The 22,534-nt window shown below is 44.2% G+C and overlaps 1 protein-coding gene across 3 annotated transcripts in view; it reads right to left on the minus strand.

The window, feature by feature from the left end:
- Window positions 1-22,534, minus strand: part of ARAP2 (ArfGAP with RhoGAP domain, ankyrin repeat and PH domain 2) — a 575,623-nt gene that overhangs the window by 345,617 nt on the left and 207,472 nt on the right. For all 3 annotated transcript variants that reach the window (XM_063922313.1, XM_063922304.1, XM_063922322.1), the window contains exon 12: window positions 11,781-11,980. In XM_063922313.1, the coding sequence (XP_063778383.1) occupies window positions 11,781-11,980 (200 nt within the window). The remainder of the gene's footprint in view (window positions 1-11,780; window positions 11,981-22,534) is intronic.

Here is a 22,534-nt window from a genome sequence, read left to right on the forward strand (position 1 = left end):
AACATTTTCCTAGAAGTTTTCATTTTTCTAATAAATGTAAGACAAGAACCTGGGACAAACATACCTGCCCTCAAACACTATCCCAGTGTTCTTGTCACATATCCCCCTCCCCTGTTTCGACCTAGGGGCCGGAACACTTGTAGCCCCCAAACAGAAGATGCAGGACAATGCATCTGCGTTGGCCAATTGTGTACCCGTTCTATGTTCAACAGTAAACTTAAAATCTTGCAGCGCTAGAAACCATCTAGTTACACGAGCATTCTTACCTCTATTTACATACATCCATTTTAAAGGGGCATGATCTGTCACTAGTCTGAATTGTCTACCCAAGAGGTAATATCTCAAGGCATCTAGTGCCCACTTAATGGCCAAAGCCTCCTTTTCCACAATGGCATACCTTTTTTTCATGCTCATTGAGTTTCCTACTCAAATAAATGATAGGGTGTTCGTCCCCATCTCTGGTTTGGGACAACACAGCCCCTATCCCTACCTCTGAGGCATCTGTCTGTACAACAAATTCTTTTGAAAAATCTGGTGTTATCAATACCGGTTGTGAACACAAAGCCACTTTTAATGTTTGGAACGCTTTTTCTGCATCAGGGTTCCATTTCACCATATTTGACTGCTTCCCTTTGGTAAGGTCTGACAACGGCACTGCTGTGGTCGCAAAATTGGGAATAACCCGTCTATAGTACCCAGTTATTCCCAAAAAAGCCCTTACCTGTTTTTTATTCACTGGACGAGGTCAGTTTTGAATAGCATCAACTTTATTCAATTGGGGACTAATCAGACCTCTGCCTATGGTGAAGCCCAAGTATTTGACCTCCTCCATTGTGAGGCAGCACTTTTTTGGGTTAGCAGTTAACCCTGCCTCTCTGATTGAGTCCAGTATTGCTTGTACTTTAACCAAATGGGACTCCCAGTCTGTACTGTGAATTACCACATCATCCAAATAGGCAGCTGCATATTTTCTATGGGGCCTCAAAATTTTATCCATCACCCGTTGAAAGGTTGCTGGATCCCCATGCAACCCAAAGGGTAACATCTTATACTGGTATAGCTCCTCCGGAACAGAAAAGGCTGATTTTTTTTTTGCGCTATCAGTTAAAGGTATTTGCCAGTAACCTTTGGTCAGGTCCAACATGGTGAGAAACCTGGCTGTTCCCAGCCTTTCTATAAGCTCATCCACACGGAGCATGGGGTATGCGTCAAATTTGGACACCTCATTTAACTTACGAAAGTCATTACAGAAGCGTATGCTACCGTCTGGCTTCAGGATGAGAACTATGGGACTGGAGCACTCACTGTTAGATTCCTCTATGACTCCAAGTTCTAACATGGTTTTAACTTCTTTAGAAACAGCTTCTCGCTGAGCTTCAGGAATCCTATATGGCTTTAAATGGACCCTGACCCCTGGTTCTGTGACAATGTCATGTTTTATTATGGTCGTTCGGCCAGGCAGCTCTGAAAATATCTCCCTATTTTGGATGAGAAATTCTTTAACCTGATTGTTCTGATCAGCTGATAATGTCTCTGACACCTTTACTGCGGTAAGCAACCAAGGTGAAGACACCGAAGGGCAAGGCTCCGCTGACAGTGACAACCTATCTTTCCAGGGTTTGATTAAGTTAACATGGTAGAGTTGTTCGGGTTTTCTCTTTCCCGGCTGGTATACTTTGTAATTAACCTCATTCACTTTTTCCCTAATCTCAAATGGACCCTGCCATTTAGCTAGGAATTTGCTTTCCACAGTGGGTACCAAAACAGGAACTCTTACTCCGGGAGCAAATTCCCATATCTTGGCACTCTGGTTATATACCCTCTGTTGAGCACTTTGGGCCTGTTTCATGTGCTCTCTGACAATAGGTACCACGGCTGCAATCCTATCCTGCATTTGTGTTACATGTTCAACAACGCTTCTATAAGGAGTGGGCTGTCCTTCCAACGTCTCTTTGGCAATGTCCAACAGCCCCCTGGGGTGTCTATCATACAACAAATCAAATGGAGAAAACTCCGTAGAGGACTGAGGAACTTCTCTGATGGCCATTAACAAGTAGGGCAACAAACAATCCCAGTTTTTCCCATCTCTATCAACAACCTTTTTTAACATACTTTTTAATGTTTTATTAAACCTTTCCACCAACCCGTCAGTTTGGGGATGGTAGATGGATGTCCTGAGGTGAGTGACCTTAAATAATTTGCACAATTCTTTCATGATCCTTGACATAAATGGAGTACCCTGGTCAGTCAAAATTTATTTTGGTATTCCCACTCTACTAAAAACCTGCACTAGCTCTCTAGCTATCGCCTTGGTTGTGATAGTGCGTAAAGGGACAGCCTCAGGATATCGAGTGGCATAGTCCATAATTACCAGGATATACTGATGGCCCCGAGCGGACTTTCACAAGGGCCCCAAAAAATCCATGGCTATTCTGTCAAACGGGACCTCTATAATAGGCATGGGAACTAATGGGCTCCTGAAATGGGGTCTAGGGGCATGATACTGGCATTCAGGACAGGAAGAACAATATTCAGACACTTCTTTATAAACCCCTGGCCAAAAGAACCTTTGTAAAACTCTTTCAGTGTTTTTTTTCTGCCCCTAAATGTCCTGCTGTAACGTGACTATGAGCTAAATCTAGTACCGTTCTCCGATAAGGCTGGGAAACTACCAGCTGTTCCACCACATCCTCACTCCTTTTGACAATGTGGTACAAGAGCTCATTACAGATGGCCATGTGGGGATATGTAACCCTGTCACCTGGTACCACAGGTTCCCCATTAACAACCTTTACATTCTCTCTAGCCTTTATTAAGGTAGGATCCTTTAACTGTTCAGACGCAAACAGATCCTTCTTTACCTCCAGGTCAGGCATGTTTTCAGTTCTAACTACTATGTCTCTGTTCCCAGCAAGAGGGTCCTCACTGGACTCCCCATCCGTCACTTACCCAGCCAAACTAGCAAAAGGCAAAGGGTCAGAAAGTTCTGAAGACACATGTACATCCATAGAATCACCGGTATTATCAACTGGCTCTTGACTTCTCACATCTGTTGATAAACGTGATTCCCACAGTTTCCAAAAATGAGGAAAATCCCTCCCTATTATGGCCTCATGCACCAAGGTGGGGACCAGTCCTACTTTAACAATTGCTGACCCACAACAAGTTTCTATATTCACTTCAGCAGTGATATAATGTTGGGTATCCCCATGTATGCAAGTTACCCCAATAGGTATTTGATGGACCTTTAAGGGGTTCACTAACCCAGCTTTCACGAGGGTAACTAAACTTCCTGAATCTAGCAAGGCCTATACCTGGTTACCCTCTAATAACACATCACACATTTGTTTTTTCAGCTCAGGTGAAGGTACCACAGTACAGGCTAACCTAGCAAAGAAAGACATTCTGCGACATTCAAAGGCAGCATCACATTGCATGGGTTCTTGCATGACTTTGCAATTGGCAATAACATGACCTGGCATACCACACCTAAAACATTTAACCACACGATTATCAACTCGTTTGGGCAGCATAGACAGTTCTAGCCCCATTGGCCTGTCTCCAGGGCCAGTGTTTACAGTCTCTCCAGCCTTGCGTTCTCTTAACCGCCCAGCAACGTTTTCCCATGGAACAGTCTTACCAGTCTTTACTGAAGGGCGCTGTTGAGGATCTATGGGTTGCTGGGTGGTCATCAGTAGTTCCTCTGCCTCCAAATACCTCTCTACCATGTCCACTAATTGGTCAGCAGTATCCGGGTTTCCATGGCTCACCCACTTGCGCAGGACTATGGGCAAAGATCTCAAATAGCGGTCCATGATGACTCTTTCAACCATCTGGGGACCAGTTAATGTCTCTTGCTGTAACCATTTTTTTGTTAGCTGAATAAGGTCATGCATCTGGGAGCGAGGAGGCTTCTCCAAGGCGTACACCCAATGGTGCACCCGTTGTGCTCGTACTGACAGCGTGACTCCCAGGCGGGTCAGGATCTCAGTCTTTAGTTTATCATAGTCCCGAGCCTCAGCAGGGCTTAAATCAAAGTACGCTTTTTGGGGCTCACCTGACAGAAAAGGTGCCAGCAGACTGGCCCACTGTGCTTTTGGCCAGTTCTCACGCTCGGCAGTCCTTTCAAATGTGGTCAGGTAGGCCTCCACATCATCAGCCTCTGTCATTTTCTGCAGGAAGTGACTGGCCCGTATAGAACTAGAGCTGGTCGGAGCACTGATGGCCATATCTCCAATCCAGGCTGCAAGGCTCTGCACCACTTCTGTTAAGGCCTCTCTATCCTGACGCTGTTGCCTGTAAAGTTCATCAATAGCCACCTGCTACTGTCTCCTATTTTCCTCCATTGCCACCTGCTGCTGTCTCCTATTTTCCTCCATTGCCACCTGCTGCTGTCTGTTAGCCTCCTGCTGAGCTGCTGTAGCTTGCATGAAGGCTTTGAGCAGTTCCTCCATGTCGACAGACTTTTCAGGCGGTTTTGTAGCTGCTGTCACCCAGGACATATATCAAATCCTCAAGGCGAGTCTCAGTAACTTCACACTGGACTGTATCTGCAGAAACCGCCGTTTTCTGCAGGCCTCATAAAGCTGCTGCTTTCACTTATGCGCAGAACGGCATGCTCGCATTCTCCACCAAGTTGTAACACTGTAAGGGTACAAGGTGCCATTTCCTGGGGTAAATGGCAGCACGCAGCAGCTAAGGAATCACACAAGTCCAGTTTGTGGTGCAATTGGCCACAGCCAGTTTTATTAAACAGAAAATAAAACAAACACCAAAAGAAAATACCTTGCCTGTCCGGCACTAACTAAACATAACTATCACTAAAAAAAAATACAGAGTTCTCCAGTAAACACTGTATAGCTCACTTGTATAAGGAAGCTTCTCTCACAGAGATTCTGCAGTCTCTCCCCAGGCAATCTCCACACACTAATCAGGCCAGCAGCTCTATAACACTCTTACACAACTGAAAGCCTGATTAGCCTTCTGTGAGGCCAAAGACCCGAACTGGGCCCAATGTCTGGAACTTGCCCCATCTCTCTTTCAGGGCCCTTATCCAGCTTTTCCAACAAACTGAAAAGGTTCTGACAAAACAAAACATTTTCCTAGAAGTTTTCATTTTTCTAATAAATGTAAGACAAGAACCTGGTACAAATATACCTGCCCTCAAACACTATTCCAGTGTTCTTGTCACAATATATATATATATATATATATATATATATATATTAACAATAGGCTAGAACCCACAGCACTCATACATCCACGGTGCCAGTGGTATTTGTGACCACACCATTTAAATATAAAAAATCATACAAATTCAGCACTCACCTAATATTAACACTTCAAACTGTAATTCATCTGAATTCAGGGAATGTTAGTTCCAAAATATTGCAATAGTTTGTTAAGCTGATCAGCCACTTCACGGCCATTCCCATTTGGTTAGTCCCTACGCTGACTTTCAAAAATCTGAACATTAGATGAATTACAGTTTGAATTGCTAATATTAGGTGAGTGCTGAATTTGTATGATTATTAGAGATGAGCGTGTTCGGTTCGTCAAGATACGAACCCCCCCCCGAACTTCACCTATTTTACAGGGTTCCGAGGCAGCCTCGGATCTTCCCGCCTTGCTCAGTTAACCCAAGCGCACCCGAACGTCATCATCCCGCTGTCGTATTCTCGTGAGATTCGTATTCTATATAAGGAGACGCGCGTCGCTGCCATTTTCACTCGTGCTTTGGAGATGATAGCGAGAGGACGTGGCTGCGTTCTCTCAGTTTCTGTGTTCACCTCTCAGTGTGCTACAAATATCTGTGCTCAGTGTGCTGCAAATATCTGTGCTCAGTGTGCTGGAAATATCTACGCTCTCTGCCTGAAAACGCTCCATATCTGTGCTGCATTGTAGGAGGACAGTGCAGAATTTTGCCGACCACCAGTATATATATATATATATATAGCAGTACGGTAGAGTAGGCCATTGCTCTACCTCTGTGTCGTCAAGTATATTATCCATATCTGTGCTGCATTGTAGTTGTGCGCAGTATATAGTAGGAGGACAGTGCAGAATTTTGCTGACCACCAGTATATATATATATATAGCAGTACGGTACAGTAGTCCATTGCTCTACCTCTGTGTCGTCAAGTATACTATCCATACCTGTGCTGCATTGTAGTTGTGCACAGTATATAGTAGGAGGACAGTGCACAATTTTGCTGACCACCAGTATATATATATATATATATATATATATATATAGCAGTACGTTACAGTAGTCCATTGCTCTACCTCTGTGTCATCAAGTATACTATCCATATCTGTGCTGCAATGTAGTTGTGCGCAGTATATAGTAGGAGGACAGTGCAGAATTTTGCTGACCACCAGTATATATATATATATAGCAGTACGGTACAGTAGTCCATTGCTCTACCTCTGTGTCGTCAAGAATACTATCCATATCTGTGCTGCATTGTAGTCGTGCGCAGTATATAGTAGGAGGATAGTGCACAATTTTGCTGACCACCAGTATATATATATATATATATCTATCTATATATCAGTACGGTACAGTAGTCCATTGCTCTACCTCTGAGTCGTCAAGTATACTATCCATATCTGTGCTGCATTGCAGTTGTGCACAACATATAGTAGGAGGACAGTGCAGAATTTTGCTGACCACCAGTATATATATATATATATATATATATATATATAGCTAGCAGTACGGAACCGTAGGCCATTGCTATTGATATATTACTGGCATATAATTCCACACATTAAAAGATGGAGAACAAAAATCTGGAGGGAGGCCAGCCACTTGGGTCGCTTAGCTTAGCCATCCAGCGACCTTGGTGCACCTCTTTTTTTCTTTGCATCATGTGCTGTTTGGGGACAATTTTTTTAAGTGCCATCCTGTCTGACAATGCAGTGCCACTCCTAGATGGGCCAGGTGTTTGTGCCGGCCACTTGGGTCGCTTAGCTTAGCCATCCAGCGACCTTCGTGCACCTCTTTTTTTCTTTGCATCATGTGCTGTTTGGGGACAATTTTTTTAAGTACCATCCTGTCTGACACTGCAGTGCCACTCCTAGATGGGACAGGTGTTTGTGTCAGCCACTTGGGTCGCTTAGCTTAGCCATCCAGCGACCTTGGTGCACCTCTTTTTTTCTTTGCATCATGTGCTGTTTGGGGACAATTTTTTTAAGTGCCATCCTGTCTGACACTGCAGTGCCACTCCTAGATGGGCCAGGTGTTTGTGCCGGCCACTTGGGTCGCTTAGCTTAGCCATCCAGCGACCTTGGTGCACCTCTTTTTTTCTTTGCATCATGTGCTGTTTGGGGACAATTTTTTTAAGTGCCATCCTGTCTGACACTGCAGTGCCACTCCTGGTTGGGCCAGGTGTTTGTGCCGGCTACTTGGGTCGCTTAGCTTAGTTATCCAGCGACCTTGGTGCAAATTTTAGGACTAAAAATAATATTGTGAGGTGTGAGGTATTCAGAATAGACTGGAAATGAGTGGAAATTATGGTTATTGGGGTTAATAATACTATGGGATCAAAATGACCCCCAAATTCTATGATTTAAGCTGTTTTTGAGGGGTTTTTGAAAAAAAACACCCGAATCCAAAACACAACCGAATCCGACAAAAAAATTTCAGGGAGGTTTTGCCAAAACGCGTCCGAATCCAAAACACGGCCGCGGAACCGAATCCAAAACCAAAACACAAAACCCGAAAAATTTCTGGTGCACATCTCTAATGATTATATATAAATATTTATATATATTCTGACCTCCAGCATTATTAGCTGTGTATGCACTTCACAGACTACCCAAGACTATAAACAACATCACTGCCACAGAACAAATAAATCTCGAAAATAGAATACAGTCCCAGATGTTAAGGATTTCTCTTGTCAAGTGTCAACTATTTCCCAGGGTTTGTACCTATTGTGAAATTTTATCCCTAATACTCAGGGTTGGCGCTACCATTATGCTGCTTTAGCCTTAGGGTGCCAGAATCTGAGAGGGCAGCACAGTTCTAAGGATGTCTGGTGTAGTGCAGCCAACAGCAGCTGAGCCAAACGCCTCACCCCCTGCCCTTTCTGCATGATGGCTGCAACCTCACCAGGACAAGTTACTGATGTGCTGATGTCTATAAAGGCGAATTCACACTAGGTGATTTCTGGCTAAAAAATAAATGATAATGACATTTGTGTCGTGATCATTTATTTTTAGCCTGAAATCGTCCAGTGTGTATGGGGGTGGTATTGGTGAACGATGAATGATGCGCGCTCCCACACGTCATTCAGCGTTCACCAATCCTGAAGTGACATGCAGCTCAACCTGTCAACAGCGGGCAGAGCTGCATGTTTGGGAATACCGGCGGTGATGTCACTGAATGTTATCCCTGAACGATAATGCTTAGTGTGTACGCACTATATCGTTGAACACTATATCATTCAAAGTTATAGTTGTTCACCGCCGGCATTTAAACATCGGGTAGTGTGCACCTGCCTTAAGTCCCTTCTGCCCCTCTTGAGGCACCCCCCCTTCTTCTCACCAAGGCTCTAGTCCTGATTATCTGCATGCATATTCTCACCTGCATCTCTTTGGACAACAAATGTGAGGAGACTACAGTACCTTCTTTAAGCAGAGGTAAGTATAGGGGTGTGTTATTTGTGTCATTTGAGGTTTAGGGTGCATATTAATATTATCTGGGTGTGTATTAATTAATAAAGGGAGCTAAGTATTGTAGTACTATTATGTAGGGTGGAGGTATAGTACCATTATGGTGTTGTGTATTAATGCTGTATTTTAGTATATTAATGTTATTTGTGTGTAAAGGGGGATGACTGTAGTAATGTTTTGAGGAAGCTCACTAAGGGCATGTATTGATGTTTAACATACACTGTAGATATAGAGCACTTGGAAGTTGTTGTGGCAATATGGGAAAAAGCAGCACAAAAGAGCCGGGATACAGGTGACAGGACAGGGGAAGCAGCACAGCAGAGCTGGGATACAGGTGACGGGATGGAAAGAAGCAGCATAGAGAAACCAATATACAGGTGATGGGAGGGGGAAGCGGCACGGTGGAGCTGGGATACAGGTGACAGGATGGAAAGTAGTAGCATAGAGGGGATGGGAAACAGGTGAATGGAATGGGAAGAAGCAGCATAGAGGAGCTGAAATACAGGTGACGGGAGGGGGAGCAGCACAGCAAAGCTGGGATACAGGTGACGGAACAGGGGAAGCGGGAGCCAGGATACAGGTGATGGGATGAGGGGAAGCGGCACAGTACAGCTGAGAGACAGGTGACGGGATGGAGGGGAGGCGGTACATGGGATCCAGTACACAGGGGACGAGATGGGGTGATAAGCTGATATTTTGCCTAGGACATCTTGAAACTTTGCACCAGCCCTGCTAATACTGAAATACTGGACTTTATTATTCATCTTCTTATTCTGTGTCGAAGATGCATACACTGTATCACTATATATGGTTACTCTCTGGACATTACAAGTTAATATTTATTGATGATGTTTATTGAAAAAAAAATACTCTACAACCAAGTCCAGCAAGCATGCCAGGATGAATTGTAACTAGAGATTACCTTAAATCCTAACGTGCCCGAACTTCTGAGATCTGGGTTTCCCGCCAGGCTCAGATTCCAAATCGAGGCAAAACGTTATCCTCCTTGTATCAGATTCTTGTGGGTTATGGATTCTATATAAGGACGCCATGGCCAGGACTCGGCACCATTTTACTCAAGGCATGCTGCTGTGTGCTTCTTTGTACACTGCTGGTTAAATGTTTAAATTGGATGCGCTGTGTACACAAGTGGCTGTGCTTTGTCCAGACTCATAGTGGCTTTGCGGTGTATACGGGTAGTTGTACTGTAGCCTTTAGACTCGTAAAGGTGGCTAAGCAATAGTATACAAGTTATTGTGCTTTGGCCAGACTCATAGTGGCTGTGCTGTGTATACAAGTGGCTGTGCTGTGTGAACAAATGGCTGTGCTTTGTCCAGAATTGTAGTGTCTGTGCTGTGTATACAAGACTCCAGACTCCATACAAGTGGCTGTGTTGTGTCCATCTAAGTGAATGTGTGTTCCCATACTGTATAAGCAGAACTACAGTGTGTATTGTTACAAAAAAAGTGAAAAAAATAAAAAAGTTACAAAAGTGAAAAAAAATTGCTGCAGTTTGAGTGGAGCTGCAAAGTGAAAATAAATGTATTGTTATATTGTTTGTACTGTTATGGTGGACTTTACATCTGTGTGTTTATAATTCACGTACATTTAAAAGGAAGCCCTTTGAATTGCTGAAGTTTGAGATGAGCTGCGAAGTGAAAAATAAATATATTGTTCTGTTTGCACAGTCTTGGCGCACTGTACTACTGTGCATTTATTATTCACATACATATAATAATAGCCCTTTGAATTGACGCAGTTTGAGTTGAGCTGTGAATTGAAAAATAAATATATTGTTCTATTGCTTATACTGTTCTGTACCCCATCTAATACAGTCACCATCCAAAGAATGGTGGAGAGTTATTTTAATGACAGCATACAAACAGGCATGTCAAAGAGATCCTTTGACTACTGGATGGGCCCTTGTACAAACTGGCTTTACATTACTTGCCCACCCTCCATTGTGTTTTAAGCACAGCCAGGAACCTTGCCAGTGATCGACATAGGAGGCTACTTCCTCAAAATGTGGAAAAGATGATGTTCATCAGAATGGACTACAAATTCCAGGAGGTAGACCTTTACTGGCAATTACATTAAAATACAGAAACTTCTATAATGGTGGATTCCATTGGGGATGTATTGATATTGTCTGAGGATTATATACAAACTGATGATGGTGAGGATGAGGATGGTAGTGACAATGAGAAATTGCTACTTCAAAACTGGTAGCTTAGCTGTCTTAAGTGCATTGAAAACTTGTTTTGCAGAGACCCAAACAAATCAAACACTTCAGCCACAAAAGTGGCAGTCCCTTTTGCTGAAGTGCTTGGTTTGTTAAACTGTGAATGTCCTTTTTAATATCGAACATAATGGTGGGAGGGAGGGCCCAAGGACAATTCCATCTTGCACCAATTTTCATTTCTGCCACTGCTGTATGGTAATGTTTCATAGATGTGCTATAAATTGCCATGTGTTTGTGCAGCTGCTCTGTTGCTTAGTAATCAGCCAGCTCACTGCAGCCTTTAGCCTAAACTGTATGAAAACAATATTGTGAGCTGTGAGGTGGTCAAAATTGACTGGAAATGACTGGAAATTAATATTATTTGGGTTAATGATACTGTAGGGAAAAAAAGGCTCAAATTATTGGATTTTAGCATTTTTTGTCCATTTAAGAAAAATACAAAACCAAAACCACTCACAGCATTTTTACAAAACCAAAACAAGATGACAAATTAGAAACAATACCAGCAAAAATGGTCATTGTAACCAGTGTCTGAACAGACAGAACCACCCATTAGTATCAAAGTGTTTTTTCGCAACAAAGCCGCATTGGAAATAGTTTAGAAATGTGTATGTTTCATCGATGTGTATGTCTGTTGTGTTTAAGAAGGTACCTTTATCATATGTCTTATAAAATAAACCCTGTATGTTACTTACAGTATATTTTATCACATTTTCTCAATGTTCTGCTAGAAGGCTTTAATCTTAACAATTTCCCAAAGAAGATATATACTTAACCAGATAGCTTCAGCGGAGATATGCTAGAACATATAAAATGGCATGTAGTAACATGAAGTTGCCTTATAATAGTCATTTACCTGCACAGTTTCTGCAAATGACAACACCCAGGTTGATCGATGCCCAGTCAGGATTTGGAGCACGACAATCTGCACAACTCTTGTTCGATTCATTGAACCAAATCTTTTCAGCTACTTCATAATCAGCAACAGTCTCTGCTATTGATTGCTGTAATTCTTCAATCCACTCCTGCTTCTCTCTTTCAGACTCTGCTGTAAAGCTAAAGTAATTAGACTTATTATAGTATTGATTTACTTTTTAAATCCCAAATAGGCATGGAGAGATATTTATTTACCCCTAAGCTTATCCCCAATAATGGCATTTAAAGGTGGCAGCATGGATGGTGTAATGGTTACATAGGCAAACACGCACGTGGGGGTTCCAGTTGCCTGGAACCCCCTTTCTCCATAGCCTGGCCAGCAGCCACAACATGCAGCATAAAGGGTGGAATGGAGCTGCCGCACATGTTCAGTGGCAGATTTTCCTACCGAGTCTGCTGTGTGTCTGTGGATCTGAGTGCTCAATCATCGCTCCAGAGAGAACCTGGTAAGTGGCTTACCATGATCATTGGGTCTGCATATGTCTGATGTACTGCATTACATAAACTGCACTTTGTTTGGGGCAGACTATAGCTAGTTATATGCTAATTATGCATCCTTCATGGGCTGGCAAGAATTGCTCTAAAACCAAACATTTGGAAATGCCCCTCGAGATATCCTACATGTGCTCATGGGTAACAGTGCCATAACAAAGCTGATGCCATCACAGAGGGTAGTGGCCACCAGTGCCCATAAGTGCAGCAATGATTGCAGCAGGGTGTCTGTCTGGAGCGCATAATGGATGCTTTGGCCAGTGCTGCAGCAGATATCCTAGCTGCAGGGTGTCATTCTATTAAACCTGCTAGTCAGATGCAGAGTCCATGGGGCAGTGACGGGCCACACAGCCCTATTTATGACTATGAGTGATTAGCAATGCTAAACTAATGGTTAACATTAGTGCCTCACAACACTGGGGTTTTGGGTTTAATTGCCACCATGGCCCTACCTGTGTGGGTTTGAATATTATCCCCATGTTTGCAGGGATTTCTTCCTACAATCCAAAAATATACTGGTAGGTTATTTGGCTCCTGACAAAAAATGAATCCTAGTTTGTATGTGTATGTGCATGTGGCAGAGAACATAGGGGGTAATTCAGATCTGATCGCAGCAGCAAATGTGTTAGCTAATGGGCAAAACCATGTGCACTGCAGGGGGGGCAGATATAACATGTGCAGAAAGAGTTAGATTTGGGTGGGTTATATTGTTTCTGTGCAGGGTAAATACTGTCTGCTTTATTTTTAAACTGCAATTTAGATTTCAGTTTGAACACACCCCACCCAAATCTAACTCTCTCTGCACATGTTATATCTGCCCCCCCTGCAGTACACATGGTTTTGCCCATTAGCTAACAAATTTGCTGCTGTGATCAACTCTGAATTACTCCCATAGGCTGTAAGCTCCAATATGGCAGGGACTGGTGTGAATGGCTAAATACTATATGAAAAGCGCTACAGAATATGTATGCGCAATATAAATAACAGGTAATAATTATAAATAAAGGGATACTAAACTTAAAACACAAGATAATGCTGAGCCAATAGGACATTTTGTGTTACTGCAATACAGTATACAGTGTCGGACTGGGGCTTGTAGGGCCCACCAGGAGATTGCAGTGGTAGGGGCCAATGTTAGGGGTGTGGTCAGGCTGCAGAGAGGTGTGGCCTGCCACCTCATTGGTTTGACTAACCATTAGAGAGTGCAACGTCTAAGCCTCTTCATAAATATATACAGTAAATTCGGCTACTGCAAGCATGATAATGTACCAGATTAGTAACAGCAATACACTGTAGAAAATACATCATAGCCCAGTATAAGCTAACATATGTATGATGTATAATTCAAGTGCACAGTCTGGAACCTGATCCTTAGAGCAGGAGGTGGGCCCCCAGGCCGTGGGGCCCACCGATGGTTTCCCCTGTTCCAAGCCTGACAGTATATGTATTCCAATGTCAGATGACTTTCATTTACTAGTTCTAGGCATTCTGTTTGAGCTTTAAGTAAACATATTATTTTTCTGTATTGTGCATTTTCCCTCTGCGCTTGCATACAGTACATATATAATCAGAAGTAATGATACAAATGCTTCCAGTGCAGGCCAGAGCCGGATTAAGGCTATGGGAGGCCCGGGGCGCTTCAAACAAGGGGGCCCCTAACATAGAGGCAGGGAGATCAAATATATATATATATATATATATATTGTAACACTGTAGGGGTGCAAGGTGCCTTTTCCTGGGGAATATGGCGGCACGCAGCAGCTGAGGAACAACACAAGTCCAGTTTCTGGTACAACTGACCCCGGCCAGTTTTATTGAAACAGAAAATAAAACAAACCCCAAAATAAAAATACCTTGCCTGTCCGGCACTAACTAAACATAAGATGTTCCTAACTGTCACTAAACAAAACACAGAGTTCTTCAGTACATACTGTATAGCTTACTTGCATCAGAAAGCGTGTCTCTCACACACAGATCCTGCAGCCTTCCCAGGCAGTCTGCCCATACTAATCAGGTTAGAAGCACTATATCACTCTTACACAGCTGAAACCCTGATTAGCCCTCTGTGAGGCCAAAGACCCGAACTGGGCCCAATGTCTAGAACTCGCCTTATCTCTCTCTCAGAGCCTTTACCCAGCTTTTACAGCAAACTGAAAAGGTTCAGACAAAACAAAAAGCATTTTTCCTAGAAGTTAACATTTTCTAAAACATGTAAGACAAGAACCTGGGACAAATATACCTGCCCTCAAACACTATCCCAGTGTTCTTGTCACATATCCCCCTCCCCTGTTTCGACCTAGGGGCCGGAACACTTGTAGCCCCCAAACAGAAGATGCGAGACAATGCATCTGCGTTGGCCAATTGTGTTCCCGGTCTATGTTCGACAGTAAACTTAAAGTCCTGCAACGCTAGAAACCATCTAGTTACATGAGCATTCTTGCCTCTATTTACATACATCCATTTTAAAGGGGCATGGTCTGTCACTAGTCTGAATTGTCTACCCAAGAGGTAATATCTCAAGGTATCTAGTGCCCACTTAATGGCCAAAGCCTCCTTTTCCACAATGGCATACCTTTTTTCATGCTCATTGAGTTTCCTACTCAAATAAATGATAGGGTGTTCGTCCCCATCTCTGGTTTGGGACAGCACAGCACCTATCCCTACCTCTGAGGCATCTGTCTGTACCACAAATTCTTTTGAAAAATCTGGTGTTATCAACACCGGTTGTGAACACAAAGCCACTTTTAACGCTTGGAACGCCTTTTCTGCATCAGGGTTCCATTTCACCACATTTGACTGCTTCCCTTTGGTAAGGTCTGACAACGGCACCGCTGTGGTCGCAAAATTAGGAATAAACCGTCTATAGTACCCAGTAATTCCCAAAAAAGCCCTTACCTGTTTTTTATTCACTGGACGAGGCCAGTTTTGAATAGCATCAACTTTATTCAATTGGGGCCTAATCAGACCTCTGCCTATGGTGAAGCCCAAGTATTTAACCTCCTCCATTGCGAGGCAGCACTTCTTTGGGTTAGCAGTTAACCCTGCCTCTCTGATTGAGTCCAGTACTGCTTGTACTTTAACCAAATGTGACCCCCAGTCTGTACTGTGAATTACCACATCATCCAAATAGGCAGCTGCATATTTTCTATGGGGCCTCAAAATTTTATCCATCGCCCGTTGAAAGGTTGCTGGAGCCCCATGCAACCCAAAGGGTAACATCTTATACTGGTACAGCCCCTCCGGAACCGAAAAGGCTGTTTTTTCTTTGGCGCTATCAGATAAAGGTATTTGCCAGTAACCTTTGGTCAGGTCCAATGTGGTGAGAAACCTGGCTGTTCCCAGCCTTTCTACAAGCTCATCCACACGGGGCATGGGGTATGCGTCAAACTTGGACACCTCATTTAACTTACGAAAGTCATTACAGAAGCGTATGCTACCGTCGGGCTTCGGGATGAGCACTATGGGACTGGACCACTCACTGTTAGACTCCTCTATGACTCCAAGTTCTAACATGGTTTTAACTTCCTTAGAAATAGCTTCTCGCTGAGCTTCAGGAATCCTATATGGCTTTAAATGAACCCTGACCCCTGGTTCTGTGACAATGTCATGTTTTATTATGGTCGTTCGGCCAGGCAGCTCTGAAAATACCTCCCTATTTTGGATGAGAAATTCTTTAACCTGATTGTTCTGATCAGCTGATAATGTCTCTGACACCTTCACTGCGGGAAGCAACCGGGGTGAAGACACCGAAGGGCAAGGCTCCGCTGACAGAGACAACCTATCTTTCCAGGGTTTGATTAAGTTAACATGGTAGATCTGTTCGGGTTTTCTCTTTCCCGGCTGGTATACTTTGTAATTAACCTCATTCACTTTTTCCCTAATCTCAAATGGACCCTGCCATTTAGCTAGGAATTTGTTTTCCACAGTGGGTACCAAAACAAGAACTCTATCTCCAGGAGCAAATTCCCGTATCTTGGCACTCCGGTTATAGACCCTCTGTTGAGCACTTTGGGCCTGTTCCATGTGCTCTCTGACAACAGGTACCACGGCTGCAATCCTATCCTGCATTTGTGTTACATGCTCAATAACGCTTCTATAAGGAGTGGGCTGTCCTTCCCACGTCTCTTTGGCAACATCCAACAGCCCTCTGGGGTGTCTACCATACAACAAATCAAATGGAGAAAACCCCGTAGAGGACTGAGGAACTTCTCTGATGGCCATTAACAAGTAGGGCAACAAACAATCCCAGTTTTTCCCATCTCTCTCAACAACCTTTTTTAACATACTTTTTAATGTTTTATTAAACCTTTCCACCAACCCGTCAGTTTGGGGATGGTAGATGGACGTCCTGAGGTGAGTGACCTTAAATAACTTGCATAATTCTTTCATGATCCTTGACATAAATGGAGTACCTTGGTCAGTCAAAATTTCTTTTGGTATTCCCACTCTACTAAATACCTGCACCAGCTCCCTAGCTATCGCCTTGGTTGTGATAGTGCGTAAAGGGACAGCCTCAGGATATCGAGTGGCATAGTCCATAATTACCAGGATATACTGATGGCCCCGAGCAGACTTTAACAAGGGCCCCACGAGATCCATGGCTATTCTGTCAAACGGGACCTCTATAATAGGCATGGGAACTAGTGGGCTCCTGAAATGGGGTCTAGGGGCATGATACTGGCATTCAGGACAGGAAGAACAATATTCAGACACTTCTTTATAAACCCCTGGCCAAAAGAACCTTTGTAAAACTCTTTCAGTGGTTTTTTCTGCCCCTAAATGTCCTGCGGTAACGTGACTATGAGCTAAATCTAGTACCGTTCTCCGATAAGGCTGGGGAACTACCAGCTGTTCCACCACATCCTCACCCCTTTTGACAATGTGGTACAAGAGCTCATTACAGATGGCCATGTGGGGATACGTAACCCTGTCACCTGGTACCACAGGTTCCCCATTAACAATCTTAACATTCTCTCTAGCCTTTATTAAGGTAGGATCCTTTAACTGTTCAGACGCAAACAGATCCTTCTTTACCTCCAGGTCAGGCACGCTTTCAGTTCTAACTACTATGTCTCTGTTCCCGGCAAGAGGGTCCTCACTGGACTCCCCATCTGTCACTTCCCCAGCCAAACTAGCAAAAGGCAAAGGGCCAGAAAGTTCCGAAGACCCACGTACATCCAAAAAATCACCGGTATTATCAACTGGCTTTTTACTTCTCACATCTGTTGATAACCGTGATTCCCACAGTTTCCAAAAATGAGGAAAATCCCTCCCTATTATGGCCTCATGCACCAAGGTAGGGACCAGTCCCACTTTAACCATTGCTGACCCACAACAAGTTTCTATATTCACCTCAGCAGTGGCATAATATTGGGTATCCCCATGTATGCAAGTTACCCCAATAGGTATTTGCTGGACCTTTAAGGGGTTCACTAACCCAGCTTTCACGAGGGTAACTAACCTTCCTGAATCTAGCAAGGCCTCTACCCGGTTACCTTCTAAGAACACATCACACATTTGTTTTTCCAGCTCAGGTGAAGGTACCACAGTACAGGCTAACCTAGCAAAGAAAGACATTCTGCGACATTCAAAGGCAGCATCACATTGCATGGGTTCTTGCGTGACTGGGCAATTGGCAATAACATGACCTGGCATACCACACCTAAAACATTTAACCACACGATTATCAACCCATTTGGGCAGCATAGACCGTTCTAGCCCCATTGGCCTGTTTCCAGGGCCAGTGTTTACAGTCTCTCCAGCCTTGCGTTCTCTTAACCGCCCAGCAACGTTTTCCCACGGAACAGTCTTACCAGTCTTTACTGAAGGGCGCTGTCGAGGATCTATGGGTTGCTGGGTGGTCATCAGTAGTTCCTCTGCTGCCAAATACCTCTCTACCATGTCCACTAATTGGTCAGCAGTACCCGGGTTTCCATGGCTCACCCACTTGCGCAGGACCATGGGCAAAGATCTCAAGTAGCGGTCCATGACGACTCTTTCCACCATCTGGGGACCAGTTAATGTCTCTGGCTGCAGCCATTTTTTTGTTAGCTGAATAAGGTCGTGCATCTGGGAGCGCGGAGGCTTCTCCATGGCGTACAGCCAACGGTGCACCCGTTGTGCTCGTACTGACAGCGTGACTCCCAGGTGGGTCAGGATCTCAGTCTTTAGTTTATCATAGTCCCGAGCCTCAGCAGGGCTTAAATCAAAGTAAGCTTTTTGGGGCTCACCTGACAGGAAAGGTGCCAGCAGACTGGCCCACTGTGCTTTCGGCCAGTTCTCACGCTCGGCAGTCCTTTCAAACGTGGTCAGATAGGCCTCCACATCATCAGCCTCTGTCATTTTCTGCAGGAAGTGACTGGCTCGTATAGAACTAGAGCTGGTTGGAGCACTGACGGCCACATCTCCAACCCGAGCTGCAAGTCTCTGCACCACTTCTGCTAAGGCCTCTCTATCCTGACGCTGTAGTCTCCAATTTTCCTCCATTGCCACCTGCTGCTGTCGGTTGGCCTCCTGCTGAGCCGCTGTAGCTTGCAGCAAGGCTTTAAGCAGATCCTCCATGTCAACAGATTTTTCAGGCGGCTTTGCAGCTGCTTTCACCCAGGACATATATCAAACCCTCAGGGGTGAGTCTCAGTAACTTCACACTGGGCTGTATCTGCATAAACCACCGTTTTCTGCAGGCCTCACAAAGCTGCTGCTTTCACTTATGCGTAGAACGGCCTGCTCGCATTCTCCACCAAGTTGTAACACTGTAGGGGTGCAAGGTGCCTTTTCCTGGGGAATATGGCGGCACGCAGCAGCTGAGGAACAACACAAGTCCAGTTTCTGGTACAACTGACCCCGGCCAGTTTTATTGAAACAGAAAATAAAACAAACCCCAAAATAAAAATACCTTGCCTGTCCGGCACTAACTAAACATAAGATGTTCCTAACTGTCACTAAACAAAACACAGAGTTCTTCAGTACATACTGTATAGCTTACTTGCATCAGAAAGCGTGTCTCTCACACACAGATCCTGCAGCCTTCCCAGGCAGTCTGCCCATACTAATCAGGTTAGAAGCACTATATCACTCTTACACAGCTGAAACCCTGATTAGCCCTCTGTGAGGCCAAAGACCCGAACTGGGTCCAATGTCTAGAACTCGCCTTATCTCTCTCTCAGAGCCTTTACCCAGCTTTTACAGCAAACTGAAAAGGTTCAGACAAAACAAAAAGCATTTTTCCTAGAAGTTAACATTTTCTAAAACATGTAAGACAAGAACCTGGGACAAATATACCTGCCCTCAAACACTATCCCAGTGTTCTTGTCACAATATATATATATATATATATATATATATATATATGGGACGTAGTTATGTGACCGGCGATCAGGAGACCGCCGGTTACAAAACCGATGGCTACATTTCACTCCCTTCACAATTCCTAGAGTCGGTATGTCGACTAGAAGGGACTATTTCCATTCGTGGGTGTCCACGACACCCATAGAGTGGGAATAGAACCTGTGGCAAGCGCAGAGCAGCTTGCTACTTAGCCCACCGGGCATCTAAATGCTGAGATCCCACCTTCGGTATGGTGACCGGCGGTCTCCAAACCGCTGATCACACAATACCAACATATATATATATACATATAAAATATATATATATATATATATATATATATATAATATCAAAGGCATGATGTCTGGCTTTCCCCCTGCATGAACAATGCTGCAGCGGTAGCCCACAGGGTGTTGCGCTGGGTGGCCGCACAAATAAATCCACAATTGTCCCAATGGTGCAGCACTCCTGGCGTCTAAGTAATACCACTGTTTTAGGCATAAGTTTGGCAATGTTTCAGTGACCTTTATTAGTGTGGCACTTTCAACAATAGTGGTATTACTTAGACGCCAGGAGTGCTGCACCATTGGGACACTATGTACATACATACACCTGCATATACAGTATATGTTTACACATGCACATATATATATATATATATATATATATATACACACGCACACACACATATATATATATATATATATATATATACACACATATACACCTATATATACACACACACACACACACACACACACACACACACACACACACAATTACACACACACATAACACAAAGCAAAAAATTACAATTTAACACAGCAGCAGGTAAAAAAAAACAACAAGAAACAATACATGCAGCTTACTTTTTGATCTGCTGCCGGCAGGCTGCTGGTGAGAAAGGAGAGCAGCTTCAGCTCGCTCCCCCACGCAACCCCTCTGGCTCCACACATCTTCCGTGCAGCCAGCGCGCCCAGCCAGTGACTGAGCAGCAGGCTGCTACTACTTTTCACCCATTGGACAGCTGAGCCGTCGCTCAGCTGTCCCTTACTTCATGAAACGCCGGCGCCAGTGCTGTTAGGTTGCCAGGGCAACCGACGGGGAGACGTGCGGGGTCCGGGAGGCCAGTGCTGCAGGTCTGATCACTAACAGAGATCCGATCTGTGGCTGGCGGCGGGGGGGGCCCTTTTAGAAAGGGGGGCCCGGGGTACATACCCCCTGGCCCCCCCCCCTTAATCCGGCTCTGGTGCAGGCAGCACAGTGGCACATGAAGTTGAAACCAAATTCAGTAAAGCTAAAATAAAAAGTTGACCCTTTTAAAATGTTCACAATTTCTGCATAAATACAGTATAACCTTAAACATTTTCAGATCTTCATCTAAGGCATAAAATAAAGAGAACTCCAATAAAACAAGTAATAATTTTTCAATCAGTAAATCAAATGTATCCAACATTATATATGAACCTGTTATCAGCAACTGATGTGACTTCCTTAAGTAGCAGCGACTACAATCACCCATGTGCAGTAATTATCAATCAGTCTCGCTTGGAAGAAATCTGCCCATTCCTCCCTGCAGAACTGCTACAACTCATGGATGTACTGTAGATAGGCTTTCTTACAGAAACACTGCACTTCAGGTCCTGCTATAACATTCCCATTATATTAAAGTTTGTACTTTGACTCGGTAATCTTAAAACGCAAAACTTCTTCATCAGCAACCATGCTTGTATATTTAATGTCGTCTTATACCCCTTTCAGACTGACAAAAATTTCCTGGGTTATTGCACATGAACGCGCATCAACCCGGGAAATTGCTCAGTGTGAAAGGGTACAGGGACAATATCCCAGGTCTCAACCAGGGTTGAATCCGGGATCGTCCCGGGATGCAATGTAGTGTGAATGGGCTCTACCCGGTATTCAGTACCCGGGATTGTTAAAAGACCTCTCATTGGAGCTTCCCCGTCATCATCCAGAGCCCAGGGAAGCGTCCAGGAAGCGGAAGAGACAGTCATGGCGACCTGGACAGATCAGGAGGTGAAAGAGCTGCTCAGCATAAGGGGTGAGGAGGAGATTAAAAAACAGATCACACACACTGGTACTCCATTGGCCATGACTGCAGCAATGCTGTGAGCATGCCCCACCCCTCCCTTTGCTTTCCTATTATGACCTCATCTATGTGAGCCAGGCCAGAAAAATGTCCATTTCTAATGACATACATAAATATGCATTTGCAGGGATTTCCCGGGATCAGTGTGAATGGGGCTGTCCAGGGTGGATCCCAGGTCTAAGTGCAGTCTGAAAGGGGTCAATCCCGGGATTCGTCCCGGAACACATTCCCGAGTGTGACCCGACTCTGTCAGTCTAAAAGGGGTATTACTGAAATACACACCTTCTCTTGAACTTCAGTATACTGTATGTATGGATTAAAACTCAAAAATTCAGGGTTCTAAAGGAAGGCAATCACAAATATGAAAACTAATCACTAATCTCTTGTATATGGATACACTAATATTCACCTGTATAATCGTATATCTCATAGTACTATTACTGATGGCAAGCCATCCTTGTCCTGTGCAGCAGAACAGCACCAACACCTAATACTAACCATACTGTGTTTGGGATGAGGTTTTTATTGTGGGAATGCTGAGTTAATTTTCTCCAAACCTAAAGTTTCTCACCTAAGCAAGTAAAAAAAATCCTCATGTAGACGCATCTGTCTGTAGAAGGATCAGTATGAAAAACCTGCGCCCTGGATTCCGGCCGTCAGTATACTGACAGCGGGATTCTGGCCACCAGTATGCCAGCAGCAGGGCGAGCGCTAGAAATCTCCTTGCGGGCTCACTGCGCTCGCCA

Source organism: Pseudophryne corroboree, chromosome 1, assembly GCF_028390025.1.
Source record: "Pseudophryne corroboree isolate aPseCor3 chromosome 1, aPseCor3.hap2, whole genome shotgun sequence".
NCBI lineage: Eukaryota > Metazoa > Chordata > Amphibia > Anura > Myobatrachidae > Pseudophryne > Pseudophryne corroboree.